Source organism: Ammospiza nelsoni, chromosome 23 (assembly GCF_027579445.1).
Source record: "Ammospiza nelsoni isolate bAmmNel1 chromosome 23, bAmmNel1.pri, whole genome shotgun sequence".
Lineage (NCBI taxonomy): Eukaryota > Metazoa > Chordata > Aves > Passeriformes > Passerellidae > Ammospiza > Ammospiza nelsoni.
In genome coordinates, this window is record NC_080655.1 from 5,776,494 (window position 1) to 5,797,510 (window position 21,017).

Genomic DNA, 21,017 nt, shown 5'->3' on the forward strand with positions numbered 1-21,017 from the left:
GAAGCTCCATGGATGGAGTGCCCAAGCTGGTCTTGGCACCCAGGCCAAAAAAACAAGGATCTGACACCATCAGAGGTGCCTGCTCAATGGCCACACAGTGCCCAGTGCCACCCAGGGGACAGGGACCTCCCTCCCAGGCAGGGCCCCCAAGGATGGGTGGCAGAGATGGGGAGGAAGTAACGTGGCAGCAACCACAGCCGCAACGCAAAATTGTTAATTTATTATTAGGAGGCAAAAAAATTGTACAGTTACAAGAATCATTTCCCAACAGAGGTCAAATCTGAGTCAAAATATCTCTTACAAAAAAAAAAAAAAAAGGGAGGGTGGGGGGGAGACAACACTTTACAAGTCGTTAAATTAAAAAAAAAAAAAAAAAACCAAAAACAAAAAGAAACCTCTCTTTGTGCAATTCTGCAAAAACAAGAACAGAAGGTAAATTCCCAGCCTGACACCCTGGAGCCCAGTGGGAAGGGGCTGGGGGGGCTGCAGGGCCCCCACCCTGTGCCCCAGCCCTGCACTGGCACCAGCACTGCCTCCCCTGCTCACCCAGCTCCAGTGCCAGCCCAGTGCCCCAGACTGGCCCCAAACAACCTGGGCAGGCTCCAGCCCATGGCACAGACATGGCACAGCCTTTGTCACCCCCTGTGCACACACAGACCTGACCACTGTCCCCACAAGCCCTGCTGGCTCTGCCCCACAGCTCCTGTGCCCCCCAGCCAGGGCAGCAGAGCAGGGGGGGCATGGGGAGGGGGCATGGGGAGGGAGGAATGAGGAATGGGGAATGGGGAATGGGGAAGGGGGAGAGGGGAGTGGGGAGAGGGGAGTGGGGAGAGAGGAATGGGGAATAGGGAGAGGGAAGAGAGGAATGGGGAGTGGGCAATGGGGAGTGGGGAGGGAGGAATGGGGATTGGGGAAGGGGAGGGAGGAATGGGGAGAGGGGAATGGGGAGAGGGGAGCAGGGAATGGAGAGCAGGGGATGAGGAGAGGGGCATGGGGAGCAAGGAATGGGGAGAGGGGCATGGGGAGCAGGAATTTGGTGCAAGCATGGGGAGCAGGAAAGGGGAAGTGGGGCATAGGGAGCAGGGAATGGGGAGCAGGCACAGAGCACACCCCTGGGTCAGTGAGCAGCACTGAGGGTGCACAGATATTTCTGAACATCTATCCAGGTGCCTCCACGTGTCCCTCCCTCCCTCCCTGGCATCCCAAGGGATGTCCCTGGCCAGGGCAGAGCCAGCAGCCCCAGCTGGGCACAGGTGATGCCCCTTGGCACGTGGGGAGCCAGCTCAGCTCCCCTGGGAGGTTACAGGTGGGAGGCAGGTGCCAGCCCCAGCTCCCCCGGGGCTGCTGGCACTGCTGAGCCCCCAGCACTGGCACCAGTGCCCCAGATCATCCCCCAGCAGCCAGGCTGGGCACTGGGCAGGATTTGGCCAGGCACAAGAGCAGGGGAAGGGGGACCTGGACCCCAAGGAGGGGTTGGGGAAGTGGAGGCAGCAGGGGGAGGCTGATGGCAGTGGCTTGTGACCAATCCCTGTCCCCCAGAGGGGTGAGGAGCCTGCAGGTGGCATTGACACATCCCCCCAAACCCAAGGCAGGCAGGGCAAGGTGGGCACCCCCAACACCCCCAGGGTGGTCCTTGCCTGGAGGCAGCAGCAGGACACCCAGAGAAGGGAAAGGGGAGCCCCAGGGACCAGCCTGCAGCTGGCACAGCCCCATCCCCAAGGGCTGCCTTCTGCTACCACCCTCCTCCTCCTCCCAACACTGACCCCTGGCTGGCCTTCGGGAGCCCCAGCTTTCCTACTGCTCACAGGGCCCAATTTAATAACAGCACTATCCCTTAAATTAAAAAATTAAAATATATATACATATATATATATACTGTATACACAGACAACAACAGAACAGTGCCAAAATGGAGGAAGAGAGGGCAGGAGAGGACAGGGGACAGGAGGGCAGTCAGACATCTTCTTTACAATAAAAACAAGGACTCTGCCCCAATGTCAGCAGAGCCTGGGGTCCCCTAAAAATACCCATCTAGAGAGAGAGCTGGAGGGACAGAGCAGGAGGGAGGGGATGGGCTGGGACAATGGCAGCTTCCATCCAGCCAGGGCCCTCAGCTCCGCCTGGACTTCGAGTGCTGGATAAGCCACTGTAGGGTGATGTCTGCAGAGGCAAGGGGACACTCAGAGCCTCTGTCTCTGGCTGTCCCCTCCCCCTGTACCCAGCTAACACCCCCCATGCCCCCAGCACTCACCAATGTTGTCCTTTTCTTTGCAGGAGATGGAATAGCAACAGATCTCTCGGTCCTGGATGGCAGAGAGGTTCCTGGGGGAGGGAGCAGGTCTGGCTGCACACTCTGGGCTGGGTGGGGTGGCCATGGCAGACACCCTGGGCAGCCCCTGAAGGGTCTCTCTGTGCTCTGAGACAGGGCACAGGGCAGGGCAGCAGCTCCCCAGGAGCTGTGTGAGGGTCAGGCACCAGGGCTCCATGCCTGGGGGTGCTCTGGGGGGGCTGTGTGACAGGGCAGGAGGGACCCGACCCCACAGAGACCCCAACCACCAAATTCCACATGTCCCCCCAGCCCTGCAGCCCTGCAGATGAGCAGGGAGGTTTTGGGAGGGCTGGCAGCATGGCAGCTGCACAGGAGCAGCAATGGCAGCTGCACAGAAGCAGCAATAGCAGCCCAGGTCCAGAGGTGCTCTGGGAGGTGGCTGAAGGGCAGGAAGTGCTGTGAGTCACTGCAGTATCCCAGATTTTCCCTGAGGAGGAGCCCAGTCCCACTGTCAGGGCAGTATCTGGGGCACACCAGCTCCAGCAGGCAGTGCCACGCTGTGCCAGGCCCCCACGCCACCGTGTGGCACCAGCCCTCGCACTGCTGCCTCCAGCTCCTCTGTGTCTCCACAAGGTGTCACCTCAGACATCATCCTCAGCCACTCGTGTCTGCCAGCCACCCCAGGCCCTCAGTGCCACCCCAGGCTCACAGTGCCACCCCACTGCCACCCCAGCCCACAGTGCCACCCCAGGCTAACAGTGCCACCTCAGATGGGCAACTGTTCTGGGGGGTACACGGCAGAATGGGGAGGGGTCACACTGTGTCACACCCCTGTGCCCCAGGGGAACACTGTGTCACCCACCTGTGCCCCAGGGGGACACTGGCACACTGTGTCACACCCCCAGGTGACACTGGCACACTTACATCTTCTCAATGAGCTCCTTCTCATCCAAGGCACCGGGCAGGTCCCTCTTGTTGCCCAGGACCAGGACCTGCAAGGCAGGACAGGGGACACCTGAAGAACCTGGCACCAGACCAGGCAGGGACCTGCTTGTGCCACCACACAGCCCTGGCTGCTCCACTGGGATGTCCCAGGCAGACAAACCCCTTCAGCAGCTCTCAGGAGGCAGAGCACTTCAATTAACTGCCTTAATTAGCCCTGCACAGCATCTCCTGGGCACTCCCTGCTCCCAGTGCTCATGGCCCCACAGTGTCACAGATATCTTTTATGAAAAATCCTTTCCTTAGGATTTTTCTTCCTGAGAAGCTGAGAAGCCTTAAAAAGAAAATGTAAACAATGATTATCTGCTGCTGTGGAATGCAACAGGTGCATCTGTGATTGGTCTCATGTGGTTGTTTCTAATTAATGGCCAATCACAGTCAGCTGGCTTGGATTGTGTGTCAGAGACACAAGCCTTTGTTATCATTCTTTGCTATTCTATTCTTAGCTAGCCTTCTGATGAAGTCCTTTCTTCTATTCTTCTAGTATAGTTTTAATAAATTATATGTCATAAAATAATAAATCAAGCCTTCTGAAACATGGAGTCAGATCCTCATCTCTTCCCTCATCTTGGGACCCCTGTGAACACGGTCACACCACAGCTCATCCTCTCTGGAGGGCACCAGCATCTCCTGCGCACTCCCTGCTCCCAGTGCTCATGGCCCCACAGCTCATCCTCTCTGCAGCATCTGCTGTGGCACCAGGACACCCTCCCAGGAGCCTCTCCTGTCTCTGAGCAGAAAATGAAATGTCTGGCACTGACTCCATCCAGCAGGAGCCAACCCTGGGTGCTGGGCAGACCCCACAGGGCAGGCAGACAGCCCAAAGCAGACCCAGCTGTTTGTGCCATCACTGGTGTGTCCCTCGGAGCAGCCGTGTGGCTGTCACCTGACAGGGGCAGTGCCAGCCTGCACTGGGCTCTGCAGCAGCTCAGGGTGAGCATCTCTCCCAGCCTGGTTCCATCAGGAGCCTCTGTCAGAGCAGAGCCTCCAGAGGCCTGGGACTGCAGCCTGGTGTGCCAGGAGCTGAATTTAGCTGGCAGGGACATTTGGGATCCATGGCAAGTCTTCAGTTAGCTCCTTCCAAAGGATGCTGATTTGGGATAGCTGGTGCACAGCCCACCCCTCAGGTGTGGAGACCCTGGAGGGCATTCCCTGGTCTAGGGAGACACAAGAAGCTTCCCTCAAAAAGCTGTTAGACCCCACTGGCTCCTTCCCCTGTTCCTATGTCTGTTCCTATGTTCCTGAGCCACACTTTCCCTATTTCCTGACTGGCCCTCACCTTTTGTTCCAGATTACAATGCAAGATGTTTTCAATTACCATCTGTATGGCACATTATCTTTTGTCAAGTGGGCAGTTTTCATTATCTCTCTCTGAGTGATCACAATCACTCCTCCCTCTGAGGGGACATCTGCTGATAACAGCTATTGAATGTCACTGCATGGCTGATAAGAGCTACAGCATCCTATTGGGAGATGTGAGCCCAGAGGGAGGAGCCAAGCATTCCTACCCGGATATAATCTGGAGATTCTGGAACACCAGCACAGCTTCTGCACTGGATTGCCCAGAGGAACAGCAGCTGCCTCTTCTTCCACTGGACCTTCAGAGGCAGAGACTGCACCTTTCTCCAGGATCCCTGCTCCAGCAGAACCAGCCCTGACACTGCAGGAGGGCTGAGCCACAATTCCAATGGGACTGCTGCCAACAGCCTGACCCACAGGGAGTCAGGCTGGGTTCTGACTCTGTCACTGTTAGTTTGATTTACTGCATTGTTTATTTTATCTTTTTATTTTCTTCCCTAGTAAAGAACTGTTATTTCTTGCTCCCATATTTTTGCCTCAGAGCCCCTTAATTGAAAATTTATAGCAATTTAGAGGGGTGGGGGAGGGTTTCCATTCTCCATTTCAGGGGAGGCTCCTGCCTTCCTTAGCAGATTCCTATCTTTCCAAACCAAGACATCTTTGTACTGCCCAAGACCAGGGTCAGTGCCCAGGCCCCTGGAGAAAGCAGAACTCTCCAGGTGTGTGTGCTGGGACCTGAACATCTCACTGTGCAGCTGAATTAAACATCTGTGAATATTATTCAAAACCCCTTTTTGCTTCTTTACTCTGGACTTTACTAGCAGCAATTCAGGCTGCAACACACAGGTACAGCACACCTGTGACATGTCCCACCTCCTGCACATGCCACAACCCCATGTCCCACCTCCTGCACCTGTCACAGTCCAGCTGCCCCTCTCACAGGAGACAGCCCCTTCCTGACACAGCACAAATCAGTGTAAATCCATGTGAGAGGGGATTTCACCCAGGGGGCCTGATCTGTGCTCTCTGCCCCAAAGTTCCCTCCATGTTGCTTGGCCCAGTTCTGCCCTAGGAAGTGTCACTGTCCCAGCTGGTCCCTCAGAGTGCAGCAGGGAGGTGATGGCTCCAAGGAAGGGGAGCCCTCCCTGGATGTGCTCTGCAGGCCCTGGCAGTGCCAGCCTGGGCAGCAGGACTGAGGCTCACCGGGATGCCCTGCAGCTGGGGCTTGTCCAGCAGGTTGTGCAGCTCATTCTTAGAGGCCTCAATCTTCTCCTGGTCAGCAGCATCCACCATGTACCTGCAAGGGAAGGGACAGCCCTGAGCACAGGTGCCCAGATCTCCATGCTGTGTCTGTGCCACCCCAAACCTCCTCCTATGGCAGCTCACTGGGAACAGGGCCAGCACATGGAGGGGGTTGATAACAGGATCCTTCCACCTCTTCACCTCTTCCCAAGGATGGCTGTGGAGCTGAGAGCCCCTCATGTCTCCCAGGGGAGTGAGGGAGCAGCTCATCCTTGTCTCTGCAGGTGACAGGGTGGGTGAGGGAAGGCCAGGCAGGAGCTGCAGGACACACTTAGTGTCCAACATGCACATGGAGCTGCCATGTAAACACCCAGGACAAGCAGAGCGGGCAGCAGAAGCTGAGGATGCAGAGGTGACAATGACCCAAGAAGGGGAAGGACCTCCTCATCTCATTGATGGGGTAATCTTGGGAGAGGCCATGGAGCACGAGGATGTGAAGCTGGTGGCCACCAATGCTTCTCTGAGCAGAACAGGAGATTTGGGAGAGGATTTTGTTCTTACAGGCCAACTTTTATCCTGCACATGATGTCAGTGAAGCCAAAACTTGGGTGAGGAATTGATCAAAGCAGCCTTGAATTCAAAGATCAAGAAGCTGGGAAAGAAGGGGTGAGAAACACCAGCTCATCAGGCTTTGGGGAGTTATTTAAAAATAGGAATACATTCCACAACAATGTCCTTTGCTAGGAAACTCTAGAGGCAGAGATAAATCCTAGCTAGTTTGTAAAAACCCTAAGACAGCTCAGTTCACTTTTGCTCAGCCTCCAAACTAATTAATAGAAAACTTTTAAAATAACTTTTAAAAATAGGAAAATAGGAAAAGCCCTAACTACTAAAGTGCTTAACACAGGAAAATGGGAACATGTGCCAAGAGGGAAAAACACTCCCAGGGACAGCCCCAGCCCTTGGCATGCTGGGCACAGGGGGGAGCTGAGAGCAAAGGGAAAGGCACCTGACACAGCTTGATGTGATGATGAGGGCAGACTGGAGTGTGGCATGGATGCTGACAGGTCCTTTTGTTTCCTGACAACCACAAAATGATGACATTATGGAAGGAGGCAGCAGAAGGGGTGAAAGGAAAGAGATTTTGTCATTTCCAGCAAAGCTCATTGTAATAAAAAGTGTAATAAAAACACTCTGCAGGTCCAAGGCCATGTCCCAAAGTGCAGAACAAGCAGTACCACACTCCTCCTCACCTGCTAAGGTTTAGAATTGGGAAGGGCAGCACAGAAAGCAGCCCTCCAAATCTCAGGGGATGGTCACTTGGGAAAGATCCCATAAATATTATTTTCTGTCTGGGTTTAAGTAACCCCAGTATGGTGTCCCAAGATCAGTATTTGTCCTTTGGAACAGGCAAGCTGCTTCCCATGAGTGCCTTGCTATGCTCTCCCTGGACTCCTTGACATTGCTTTTCCTGCACTGTTTGCAAGCAGGGGACAGCCAGGGACACTCAGGTTTGCTGACTCAGGAGCAGGTGAGACTCCTGCTCTCAGCACAAGATTAATCTGGCAGCACACAAACATCCTGAGCTGGAAAGCAGCCTCTCCTGGGGGAAGGGCTGAGCCCCTGTGGTGAGCAGCCAGCACAGAGGATGCTGGAAGGGGGAGCCTGGAAGGGGGAGCTCTGAGGAACAGAGCTGGACTGAGGGATGCTGCAAGGGAAGAGGAGGGTCTGGCACAGCTGCAGGGACCTGTGTAGAGCCCATGTACACATCAGTCCCCAGGGGAACTATCTGGAAATGAGGAGGCTCAAGGGGGACTTTCTTGTCTCTCCAATTCCCTGACAGGAGGATGGAGCCAGGTGGGGGTCAGGCTCTCCTCCCAGGAAACAAGCAACAGAACCACAAGAAATGGCCTGAAGTTGGACCAGGGGAGGTTTGGGTTGGATATTAGGGAAAAATTCTCCCCTAGAAGGGTGGCCAGGCCCTGGCACAGGCTGCCCAGGGCAGTGGTAGAGCCACCATCCCTGGAGGTATTCAAAAAACATCTGGGGATAAATATGGTGGTGTTGGGTTAATGGCTGGACTTAATGATCTCAGAGGCCTTTTCCAACCTTCATGATAATTCAGTAATTCAGTGATTCCAGCTCCTGACACGGATTCCAGCTCGGGCAGCAAAGGCACTCCAGCAGCCCAGGGTGGGGTGATGGCCCAGCCCCTGGCAAGGCTCAGCAGCAGCAGCAGGGGGTGACAGCAGGGAGTGACAGCAGGGAGTGACAGCAGGGCTCAGGGACACTCACCATGGCACGGGGGCAGGGGGTGACAGGAGGGCTCTGGGACACTCAGAGGATGGCAGGGGGACGTAGCAGGGCTCAGGACACTCACACCATGGCAGGGGGACACAGCAGGCACAGGATACTCACACAATGGCACTCACTCCACGGCAGTATCTCTCCCACATGCTGCGGAACCGCGGCTGTCCCCCGATGTCCCAGAGCTGTGACAGGGACATGGCACTGTTAACTGGCACTGTTACCCTGGCACTATGCCCAGCACCCCACACTCCTGCCCCACACCCTTCCTCCCCACCTGGGGCATTCTGGCTCTGCACCAATCCTCAGGAGGAGGCTCGTGACCTGATAAAGAAGGGAGAACCCTCAGGCAGGGGAGCTGGAGGATGCTGAACCCCCCTGTGTGTGCCTGTGCTGGCACAGAGGGACCCCTGGACCACCTCCCCCCCATGCCCATCACACCTCCTGCCATTTCCCATTTAAGAACATTCAGCACACTCAAAAGTGTTCCTGCAGCAGCCAGAGGTCCCCCAGCCAGCTTTTCAAGCCTGTCCAACAGCTATTTCCCAGTATAACCCCAGCCCTGGAAAAATCTAGAACAGGTAGAACCCTCCTCTTCCTCTGCTCCCCAGGCAGAGACCACCACTGCAGGCCATGACTTGTTTTTCCCAGCACTGCCACCCTTAGCAAGGTGACCACATCCACAAGTTGCTACCAGCAAGCCAGAGATCCAAGGAAACCTCCACTGGCTCTCACTGCACAAGTCTGGATCCCCTACAGTCCTTCCACCACCTCCTCTGGTGGGTACCTGAAGGACCCTAACAGGGAAAGTCTTTCACTTCCAGGTGGTGGAATCACTGGAAATGTTAACAAAACACCTGGATGTGGCACTTGGACACACAGTTTAGTGGAAGACATGGCACTCCTGGTTGGACTTGATCTTAAAGGGACTTTCCACCCTTAATGCTGCCATGCTTCTATTCTGTGAGCTGCAGCTGGGATCCCTGGAATTCTTCCACCTTCAGAAGAAGAATCACCAATCTTCACCTTCACCCTTCATCCCAAGAGCCCTCACCAGCAGTAACTACAATCTTACCTTTATGGTGACATTTCCTTTGGTGATCTTCCTCATGTTGAAGCCCACTGTTGGGATCATGTCCTCATTGAACTGTCCTGACTGCAAGAACAAGGTGGGACAGTGTTAGGAGGTGGAGGATGGGGCCAGGGCAGCAAGGCTGACAGCCTGGGATAACCCCAAGGCTCTGCCCTCCTGCAGGTCCATGCCAGGAGCACAGAGCCCAGAAGACAAGGTTCCACCATGACCATGGGAATGCTGCTCTTTTCCAGTGGGACAAAGCCTGGTGGGCAGAGGGAAGCCATTGTGTCATTGTGCCAGGCTTGCTGAGCATTTTGCATGTAAATCACCCTTTGTACACTTTTCTTATTAGCAGTGTTGCTCTCAGTGTCTTCTTATCTCGTTGCTGTTTCTAGTAAATTGTTCTTGTCTCAACCCATCACCTTTGCCTTTTGTGCTTCCAGCTGGAGAGGAAGGGGAAGCAAGAGGCAGCCAACAGCTAACAGGACTGGGAGCACCAAACTGGGGAATACCATTCCTAAACCATGGGACACTATGGCTGCTGCAATGGCCACAGGTGCCCTGGGTGCCCCGGTGCAGCCCCAACCCTCAGCCAGCTGCCACCCCCATCCCTGGACCCACTGCTGTCCCCATGGGCTGGGGGTTTACCCATCCCAGCTCTCTCAAACCCTCTGTGGAGGAGGCTGAGACCTTGCTCCTCTGCAGGGACCTCTGGTCAGGCAGCCCTGGGGTTTCAGGCTGGGCCCCCCACCCAGGGAGGCACCTCCTGCCCCAGCTCCTCTCCAGCTGCAGGTCCTGGGGGCACCAGCACGGTTCATGTTTCTGCTTTGGATGGTTCATGGCCCAGCTCAAACCAGACTGACTTCTGCTTTCAAGTGGGAGCTGTCTGCACTGCTCCCCCAGTTCTGCACCCTGCCTGTGCTGGGTCACTTGGGGATCACAAAGTGCCCCCTAGAACTGCTCCAGGGCTGTGCCACTGTCTGCTGAGTTTATGCAGCAGATGAGGAGATCCCTGTGGGGCTGCAGCAGCCCAGCCTGCTGTGGAACAGGTCGGGCTTGTTGGAGCAGTGAGCAGGAGCCATCCCTGTGCTGGTGCTGGCTCACCAGCCCCGTGCCCAGCACACACCAAGGGGTCCTGTGAGAAACAACCCTCACTTTTAAAATGTTAATGATTTATTAAACCTTAACAAATACAACAAAAATACGAAATAAGGTAAAATTACAGCACTGGGAGCCCCCATGACTATCAACCATGTGCTCATCTTCAAAATGGATGCTCCCCCTTTTATATCTCTAGACCCCCTTAAAGTCCTGTCAGTTAACCCCTTCCTTGCTGTCACTTTCTCACACCTTGGGTGGAGCTCAGGTGTTGCCTTAGTAACAAGCCAACCCTCCCAATGCCTGGGTACCAAGGCCATCCCATGATAACAATGAAGGGGAGAATACATCACAGTAACACAACTCTGCATCTACAAAACTTCTCTTAACACACACAGAATGTTCACCCTCCATTGAGAGCCACCATCTCATCACTCATCTCTGAGAGTCTGGCAAAGCCCACCCCAAGTGTGCTGCTCAAATCCCAAGAGTGCAGGATGGGCCCAGGTGGAGCAGCACAGAGGGACATCACAGGCAGGGATGTGGCAGCTCTGGGGCAGGAGAGAGGAGCTGGCACAGCCCTTCACCTCAAACTAGGATTATGGCCTGTAAATGCATCCTGGGGGATGCTGGGGAATGCAGAGGAGCCAGTAGGGCAGGATGTTTAACAGCCAGGATAGTGCAGCCTTGGGGATTTCAGCCATCAGTGCCAGAAACCTGCAGGAACCACCAACCATGGCCAAACTCATCGTAGCAGGTCTTTACTGCCTTAAAATCCTCAGTTTCTTGAGGGCTTTTCTCTTAGTTAACACAAACCTCAAACAGGAAGTCAGTTTATGCTATTTTGGCATAAACAGATTTTTGTGCCTGGCTGAGCCTGTGGCTCCTCCAGATACACCACATCAGCAAGTCCCCAGGGATTTCCTGAGCTGTTCCAAAGGCTCTGCAATACCCCCTGCTTCCCTTTTTCACATCCCTTTTGCATTCAGCAGCACAAGCCAGCAGCCAAGGGGTGCTCAGGCCACGCTGCACCCACACAGAACTGTGAGGAAGGGCATGGGGAGAGGAGGGGAGGCAGGCAGGGATCCACAGGGCACATCTGCTATAGGCTGAGGTTTAACACACAGCTGAGCTCTGTGAAATTAAAGAATTTTCAGGCTTTGATCATTGGGCACAGAGAGCAGTAGCTGAGGAGCTCTTGGAAGCTGCAGGCACTTCCCTCAGGGATTGCAGACACATCATGGCATCTGCTGGCTGTGCAAAAGCCACACCAGATAAAGTTCCCATGTGACAGAAGTTTCTTCCAGGAAGGGGTGAGCTGCAGGAGCCAGGAATCACCTCTTCTTTCTTCCACAAGTGGGACAGAGCATGTCTGTGTGAGTGAGCACAGCCCTGCTCCTGCCCCAAACCCCTCTCCCACTGCAGCTCCTGCCTCCAGGCTGTCCATGGAGCCACAACAAAACTGCCTGAGCTGTCCAGAACAGGCTGAGCAGGGAATGCAAGGCACGATGCCCCAGGATGGCTCCCACGTGCTGTCCCATCACCCACAGAGGCATCTTGCTCCTCCTCCATCAGCTCATCCTGCATCAGCTGCTCTCTGAAAGCAGCTCCCAGTGCTGGAAACACAGTTTCCTCTTCCCTCTCCAACTACCCTGGTGCTGGTGCCTTCAACACATTTTCAACTCCCTGCAGGGTCCAGCCATCCACAGCTCCACTGCCAGGAGAGCAGGGAGCACCCAGATGGAGACAAGCAAAGGCTTCACTGGACACATTCTTCCCCCAAATTCTGGTTATGTAATGGACATAGCACCCATGCTCACCCTGAAGATGATGCCAAGCCACACCAACTGCTAAACAACAGAATTCAGAGAATTCACAAATGACTGGGTTGGAAGAGACCTTCAAGATCGAGTCCAACCAAATTCCACTGGGAAGCACAAAAATTGTTGCAGGCAAGATGGATTTTGTGGCCACAAATCCAGGTCAGGTCTTTACAGACTCCAGTTCATTGCTTGTTTTGCCAGGGTCACCCACTGCTCTGCCCAAACCACTCTGCCTTGGTGCCCTGCCTGGAAGGTAAGAGACCTTTCTGCCCAGCCCCAACACTTTACAGTTGGGTCACTGGGAGAGGTGGCCAGAATTCAGCTTTTGCCAGGGCAAAGGGGATTTTATAAGTGGTGCCCCCAGGTCATGCTGAGCCCATCCTGACACATACACATGTGTCACTTCAGCCATCACCCCTGGCCCACACAGGGGCTGGCTGGGAGCTCGGCTCACTGGCACATGCAGAGAAGCCACCTCAGGCTCCCTGCTCCAGTGAGCAGCACACAGGGCTGAGGTGGCCAGGCCCTGCTCCTCACCATGGTGTCACCCTGTCCCAGCACAGGATGGCACGGGAGTGATGTGACCTGCTCTAGATCCATCACTGCAGGCTGCTCTGCAGCCCTGCTCCCCAGAGGGACGAGATGGCAGAGCTGGAACCCAGCCCTGCTCTCTGCAGTTGTGTCTCCATCACCAGAGTATGGCCCTCCCTGGAACAGAGGCAGGAGTCCAAAGCACCTTGGTTTGTGTCTCCCACCACTGTCTGGAGCATCCCCACAACTGCCCAGCCTGGCACTCCTGCCAGGTGGCACTTGAGGCCCTGCTAAACTCTGTCTCAGCTCTAAAAAGGAGGGCAAATTTTATATAAAAATATAAAAAAGAAGTCTTTTATGATGTGAGAGGTGAGGCCCTGGCACAGGTTAGCCAGAGGAGCTGTGGCTGCCCCATCCCTGGGAATGTTCAAGGTCAGGCTGGATGGGGCTGGGAGCAAACCAGTCTAGTAGAAGGTGCCTGTATGTGCCTGCCAATGGTGAGGGTGTTGGACAAGTTGATCTTTAAAGATCCCTTCAAACCCAAACCACTCTGGGATGCTATCTCAGGAAAGCCACACTGTCCATTTTCATTGGCTCATGTTGACAGAGCTTGCAGCAGAAGACAAGACCATGCCTCAGCCAGATTCTCCTCCTCTTCTAGGAATATGGAGAACCCCCCCTAAAACCTGAGACCTTCTGCATTATGAAGGTAAGGAGCACAGACACACCTGTGGAGGGCCCAGGTGTGCATCTGAGGCAGAATGAGAACCCACAGCCACCTCCCACCCAGTGGGGCATACCCAGAGCTCTTGGGAGAGGTGGGTGACAGGGCAGACTGGTGCAAATATATCACGACATCTCCCTACTAACCCCTCAGCACCTCTCTGCTCTACCCCAGCAAACCCTGGGCACCTTGCACACCTGGAGCTGCACGTTCCCTCCCAGGCTCATCCAGCTGGCTGCCCAAGGGGTCAGTGTCTCTCTGAGGAGGGGTGGGAGGAGGTGCTGAGCTCTGCAGTGTTCTGAGCCACTCCCTGGCCATGCCTTCCCTGAGATCCCTGCTGGAGAGCTGGCACCTGCCCCACCATCCACCATCCACATCCTACCTGGAGCCAAACATGAGGCTGCTGTGGTTTCACAGGATGGGCCAGGCTGGAAGGACCACAGTGATCCAACCCCCCTGCTCACCCAGGATCACCCCACAGCTCTGGAATGTCCCCAGGGAGGGGGGCTCCACACATGTCTGGGAGCCTGTTCATGGCTCCATCACTGCCCAGGGATGAAGTTCTGCTTCATGTCCAGGTGGAACTTCCTGGGCATCAGTTTCTGTCCATTCCTCCTGTGCCAGTGCTGGGCCCCAGGGAGCAGAGCCTGGCACATCCTCTGAGCCCTCCCTGCAGACACTGACAGACGCTGCTGAAGGCCCCTCTCAGCCATTTCTTTTTGGCTGTTTGGCTCAACAGCCTCAGCTCCCTCAGCCTGTCCCTATAAGAGACATGCTCCAGTCCTGTCAGCATCTTCACAGCCTCCACTGAACTGGCTCCGGGAGCTCCATGGTCCCTCTTGCAGCACTGGTCTCAATCACTTTCCAGGCAGGGCTGGAACACAGGATGGTGCCCCAGAGCTCCCACGACATCCAACACCCTGGCACTTGTGCCCTCACTCTCTTGGAAGGCTCCAGCACAGGTAGAAATCACATGATAAAAAGCAGCAGTGCCCTCTTGTTCCAACCACGGCCTGCACTGACAGGTTTTGGGCCCCAGCACCCACTGAGGAGCTCTCAACACCCTTGAGTCATCCATGGCACCACCAGACTGGAAAAAAGGCAGCTAAAAGCCCACTGGCTTCAGGGTAAATCAACACCAGGTGTGTAGCTGCAGCAGGAAAGACTTCAAGCCTCAGCTATCAACAGCTAGGAAAAGAAAAAATAAGTCCTGGAAAATCAAAGTTCCCTCCCCAGGCAGGTGACCCAGGAGGAGTCACCCTGACCACAGCTGCCTTCAGCAAAGCCCTTGTGGGGCACAAGCACAGCCTGGCTGCTGGAGGGAGCGCCCACCTGCCAGGGAACCAGAATCAACTCCTCAGTCAGCTGCAGCTACAAACCCTGCAAGCAAAGGATGGTGCCAACCCCCAGAGCAGCTCTGGTCCCAGAAAGGACCTTCTGCCCTTCTTGTGACATCTCTCCAACATCCCAAAATCCCACACTTCTCCAGTTCAGGTTTTATCCCCTCACAAAACCCAAATCACAGCTATTTCCCCTTCCAACAACCCCATTGCAACACCCTAAAGCCAGGCACCTCCAGACCTTCTCAGACAGTTCCTGTTGAGCTGGAATTTCCTGTGCCATGCTCCTGTTTCACTGTGCCCAACAAATCCTTCTTTCCAGGATATCTTCTCAAAAGTGGGTGCCCCGTTTTGTGTCCATCTGCCACAAAACTTGAACTTTCCAAATAACTTAAGAGGCCAAATTCAGCACCATGAGCCTGACTGCCATGTGAGGGTCTCAAAAACCCCAAAACAGACCTGCCAGACCAGCAGGCCACGGTGCCAACTTCAGCCACCTCAAGAGCTGCTGAAATTCCTCAAAATCCCTCTTCCCTGCACCAGCAATCCTGGCTGAGCAGAGAGAGTCCCAGTGCATGGGTCCTGCCAGTGGGGTCTTGCCCACAGTTAAATGTGGGTTAGTGCCCACATTTAAATTGCCAGGTACAAAATATTTACTCACAGAAGCAAATCTCACAAAGCTCACACTGAGCCCTGTCTGCTCCAGATGTGGCTGGGAGAGGAGGAGACATGTGGGGAACACCAACCCTTGGGGTTTCCAGCCCTGTGCAGGCAGAACAGTGCAGCAGCTCTGGGATAAAGCTCCATCACCCTTCACAGCTTAACTGGGTGATTAAAACCAACAATAAATTACTCTGCCATTTTTAAGGTAGCCTGGGTGCTGTTAACAGGCAGCAGCACCCAGCAGACCAAGAGCAGGAGCAGCTCACACGTTGGCACCACCACGTCCCACCCTGCCATGGGATTGCAAAAATTGACTATTAAACATGCAAATGGCAGGGAGAGGTTCCCCAAAAATAGGACTGGTGTTCAGGGTCACTGCCCCAGATGCAAAATGCTTCCTGACCCCAGATGCTGGTGTTGGTCTATGGGAGGAACCAGCAGGAGACTGGAGCACTGAGAAGCGACTTCCAGCAAGAGAGCAGGAGTGCCACCATCTCCAGGATGAAAAGCATTTTGGGGTGTCCTCTCTCTGCCCCTAGACACTTCAGGAAGGACATTTATGTCACTCAGCATCTCCCAAAGAGCAATGCAACAGAGCGTCCATATGGGCTGAAAATCCCCTCTGAGAGCTCAGCAGCTTCCAGCACCCTGAGCAAGCACCAAGAATTTGCCCTGCTTTGGAGCCATGGCAGGCACAGACTTCAGAGCAACCAGGGGGCAGTGGGGGAACCAGGGCGGATCTGCATCCACCTCCCTCCATGAACAGTCCAAACCCACCCTTCAGGATCCTCCCGCCCTGCACCATCACTACTGAGAGGACCAGAACACCCCGAAAAGCCGGCGGGGAGCCTGCCGAGCATCCATCCCCACGGGTGAAGCCACGCCCTGGGCTCGGGATCCAGGACAGCAGCTCCCGAAGCTGTGCTGGATGCAGGAGCCCGCGGATGAGGCAGCGCGGCCGGGGAGAGGCCGGGGCTGAGGGGCCCGAGGCGGGGTCGCTGCCCTGCCCTGCCCCGCTCGGGTGCAGCCGGCACCCACAGCACGGTGCTGGGTGAAACACCTCGTGCTTCCCGAGGAAGGAAGGCAAACGCCTCCACACCGGCCCCAAGGGAAGGATCCCCGGCGGCACCGAGCGCGGCAGGGCCGTCCTGAGGCGGCGGCAGCGACCATGACAAAGCGCCCGCTGCTGCTACGGGACCGAGAGCGGAGCTCCCGCAGTGCCCGGGCGGCGCTGCCCGGCCCACAGGGCACCGACACCGGCACCGACCGCTGAGCACGGCCGGGGCTCCGGAACACAGGGCAGGGCCGAACCGGACCCGAGCACCCCCTCGGCTCCGGGGATGCGGGGAGCGAACGCTGCGGATGGCCTGGGCTGCCCCGGGCCTGCACCCTGCATCCCATACTGTACCCCACTGCTGTACCCCACCCTGCACCCCACAGTGTACCCCACCCTGCAGCCCACCCTGTGCCCCACATTTTACCCCACACCGTACCCCACTGCTGCATCCCGCACCCACAGCCTGCACCCCCTCCCTAAAAGCATTTTCAGGCTGGAGTGCGATAGGGTGGAGACGTTCAGAGAATACCCAGGGATGCAATGGGGACATGCAATGGGGATGCAGTGGGGTTACAATGGGGATACAACGGGGGTACAATGGGGTGCAGTGGGGGTACAATTGTGATGTAATGGGGGTACAATGGGGTGCAACTGGGATGCAATTAGGATGCAATGGGGATGCAATGGGGGACGGAAGGCGCGGGGATGCAATGGGGACGTGCAATGGGGGTACAATGAGGGTATAACGGGGGTACAGTGGGGATGCAATGGGGGTGCAATAGGGATGCAATGGGGGTACAATGGGGTTCAGTTGGGATGCAGTGGGGGTCCAAGGGTGAAGCCCTGGCTGGGCACGTGACCCCTCGGGGATGGGGCGATGCGGGGCGTCCCCGGGCTCACCGCGATAACGTTGACGAAGGTGGTCTTGCCCGAGTACTGCAGCCCCACCAGGGTCAGCTCCATCTCCTCCTTCCAGAACAGCGCCCGGAACCAGTCCAGCAGCTTGTTGAAAAGCGCCAGCATGGTGCCGGCCGGGCCGGGCCGCGCTGAGCGGGGCCGAGTTGAGCCGAGCGGAGCCGAGCCGAGCCGGGCCGAGCAAAGCGGAGCTGGGCCGGGCCGGGCCGAGCGGGGCTGGGCCGGGCCGAGCCGAACGGGGCCGAGCCGAGCCGAGCGCGGCCGGGCCGGGCAGGGCCGAGCGAGGCCGAGTGGAGCCGAGCGAGGCCGAGTCGGGGCGGGGCCAGTCGGGGTGGAGCCGAGCGGAGCCGATCGGGGCCGAGCGGAGCCGATGGAGGCCGAGCCGCCGCCGGTATTGTCCGCGCGCCCCGGGCCCTGCTGCCGCACCGGGTGGGGCCCGCGCGCCGCCTCCCCCGCCCCGCTGCCGCGCCCCCTGCCGGCCCGGAGGAGCCGCTGCACCGAGCGGCTGGGCCCCGGGACAGCACGGACAGACCGGAATATCCCACAGCCCTGCCCTGGTCACTGCCGGCATCCCCGACCCTTGGTAACCCAGATCCTGAGGCAGGGGGAGTGCACCCTCAGCCTGAGGGGAGGGGTGCACCCTCGTACCGCTGCCCCCCACAGCCCTGCACATCCCCCCGAGCCCACCCCTGCGCCCCGACACACCTGGACCCCAGCTCCCCTGCAGCCACAGCCTTCCTGCAGCCCCAATATCCCCCAGCCTGCACTCCTGTGCCCCCAGCACCTCTTCACCTGGTGCCTGCTGCATCCAGCACCTCCACCTCCATCACCCTGTGCTGGTCACCTGCACCCGGCAGGTGCATTCCCTGCACCCCTGGCAGTGCCCTGGCACAGCTGGCACCAGCCTCTCCAGCCATGCCACGGGGCAAGCCCCAATCCTGCACCTGTACCTGCACCCCAGGCCCCCACACACCTCGGAATGCAACTGGGACCACTGGCACACACAGCAGGGCAGAGCCAGCCCGTGGGGCTGCCCCTCTGCCCTCCTGCCCCACTGTCCCCCTGGTGTCACCTGTCCCCCTCGTGTCACTGCCAAGTGACATAGGAGCTGCCCCTTGCCCAGGGCTGGTGGCATCCAAAGGAGGTGTGCCAAGGAGACACCAAGGTTGGCAAGGCCCCAGCAGGGCCCCTGGTTCCTGAGGCTCAGGGAACACCGGTGGGTGAGGGGGGACCTGAAGCCCCAGTCCTGAGGGAGGTGCACCTGCTGTGGTGGGAGCTCCATGGGCACAGGGAGTACCTCATCCACCTGCTGTTTTCTTCAGTGATGGGCCAGTCACTGCTTTGGTGCCTTTGGAGGTTGTGCTTGGCCTCAGGCCTCAGTTCCCCCAGGTGATGTCTGTGTGATGATTCAGGTGCAGGCTGCAGGGGTGCAGGGATGGTTCAGGTGCAGGGATGGTTCAAGTGCAGGCTGCAGGGGTGCAGGGATGGTTTGGGTGCAGACTGCAGGGATGCTGAGGGTGCTGGGGGTGCAGGTGTTTGAGGGGTGCAGGCAGTGCTGGGTGGGGGAGATGCAGGGTTGCAGAGGTCCTGGGGTACTGGAGGGTGCAGGGTGTGATCAGTGCAGGAGAACTGGGGGTGCAGGTGTGGGGTGTATAGCAGAGCTGGGGCCAGCAGCCAGGGTGGCACTGGGGCACAGGGGGTGCCAGGAGCCCCAAGCAATGCCACAGAAGCTGGCAATTCCCACCTGCAGAACGAGACACAACCCAAAGGCACAGCTCCCTCAGAGGATGTTCCTGTGAGAGCCGTACCCAGCCTGCTGCCTTAGCAGCCTTCAGCCATCAGGTTCAGCAGCCTCAGAACCCTCTTGCTTTGGCCCTGCTCACTCTGCTGGGCTGGGGGTGCAAGCTGCCCCAGGGCTGTGCTGGCTGTGCCTTGGCTCTGCTGTGCTCTCCCACACATGGGCTCCCTGGCTGTGCCACTCCAACAGGGCTCATTCCATCCACGTGGGCTTTGAGCCAGGCCTAAAGCAAGGACTGACACACCAGGCTGTTTGCAGTTTCCTCACAGCAGATCCTTTACTGCAGCAGCTGCTGGTGATCTGTGAGAGACAAAGTGCTGAATCCACTGCTGGAGCTGCCTGAGACAAATGGGTGTGCACAGGAAATGGGGAAACTGGGTTAGAGCTCAATTCACCTCACAGTCCTGACAATTAATGGTGGGGAAGTTTCCCTTATGTGCTATAAGTCATGGGGAAGCTGACTTTATTTTTGGAGACAGAAAGTGTTTTGCTCTCCAAGCTGCTGCAGCCTGCTCAGGATCCCTGTGCTCCTAAAGGGAGGCCTAGGAAGCAGAAATATCATTGTTTTCTGTAATCACCCCTTCAGAACTCCTCATACCAGTGAAAAATTCATCATCCCCCAAATCTTGCATGGAATTTCTGCTTGAAGGGTTTTTTTTTCATAGAATCAGAGGATTGTTCAGGTGGGAAAAGTCCGCTAATATCATTGACTCCAGCTGTTAACCCAACATTGCCATGGTCACCGCTGAACCATGTCCATGGTGACTCCACCACTGCCCTGGGCAGCCTGTGCCAGGGCCTGGCCACCCTTTTGGTGAAGAAATCTTTCCTGAAATGTCTGCTTTCCAGGTGATGGCTTGGTCACTGATTACTTGGAGTCCACAGGTGCTGTTGGAGCCTGTGGTTACCATCACTCACCTGAGAGCAAAGCTGTTATTAATTAATCAAAATGCTTGATTTTGGCACATGCTCTGCCTTTCCAAGGACTTTCTGAAGCAGTGCTGTGTTTGATGGCACTGAAGCTTTCCACCAGCTGCAAGTGAATTTGGAGCCTTCTGGGTCTACTTGCCACCACCAAAGGTGGTGTGTGCCACAACAGTGATGTGTGCCATGTGGCCACCATGTTGTGTTCCTCCCATCCCAGTGAGCTGTTGCAAGGACTATCAGCCTGGAAAACCCCAGGCCAAAATTACAGTCATATGGATAAAATAGGATCTTATATCTTGTATCTTTATACCTAATATATTTTCTTAGATGTCAGAAAGAAATATTTCACAAAGAGGGAGGTGAGGCCTTGGCACAGGCTGCCCAGAGAAGCTGTGGCTGCCCCATCCCTGGAGTACCCAGGGCTAGATGGAATTACAACTTAAACTGGTTTATGATTGTGTGGAGGAAGGACTTTTCCTGAGCCCTGGGGACATGGTTCTCAGGATGCTGCAACCCAGGGCCCCCAGCTCTGCCTGGGCTGTACCTCCCCTGGAGCACAGGAACACCATGAGCAGGACAGCTGGGACCATACCTGGTGTTTAAGTGGGGAACTGAGGAACAGCAGCAATCTTGCTGTGCTGACCCAAGCTCAGGGGCTTAATGCTAGCCCAGGGCATGGGAGAGCACAAGATTTTAGAGAGATTCCTTTTCTCTGTCCGCTGGCACCCTGTGCTGTTTATGAACCTGAGGCAGTTTCTCAGGACACAGCCAGAGCAGCTCAAACCTGTCACAGCACACATCACACTTGAGATGGGCACAATACACAGAGTGTCACCACGTAATACCAGAAGGCTTCAAGCCACACAGAGCAACACCACACCACTTCAGAAGACTTCAAGAACTGGCCCTTCTTGTTCTTTAGCCCAACCTCATGTTCATGCAGTGCA

General features: G+C 56.3%; 1 protein-coding gene across 1 annotated transcript; it reads right to left on the reverse strand.

Annotated features, from left to right (window-relative positions):
• Window positions 1–912: 912 nt before the first annotated feature.
• ARL8A (ADP ribosylation factor like GTPase 8A) lies at window positions 913–17,625 on the reverse strand. Its single transcript, XM_059487856.1, has 7 exons — window positions 17,331–17,625; window positions 9,195–9,275; window positions 8,231–8,304; window positions 5,774–5,867; window positions 3,194–3,261; window positions 2,252–2,322; window positions 913–2,160 (listed from the first exon to the last, which is right to left on the reverse strand). The coding sequence occupies exons 1-7, from the start codon at window positions 17,451–17,453 to the stop codon at window positions 2,111–2,113; spliced, it is 561 nt and encodes a 186-aa protein (XP_059343839.1). The 5' UTR covers window positions 17,454–17,625; the 3' UTR covers window positions 913–2,110.
• Window positions 17,626–21,017: the final 3,392 nt, after the last annotated feature.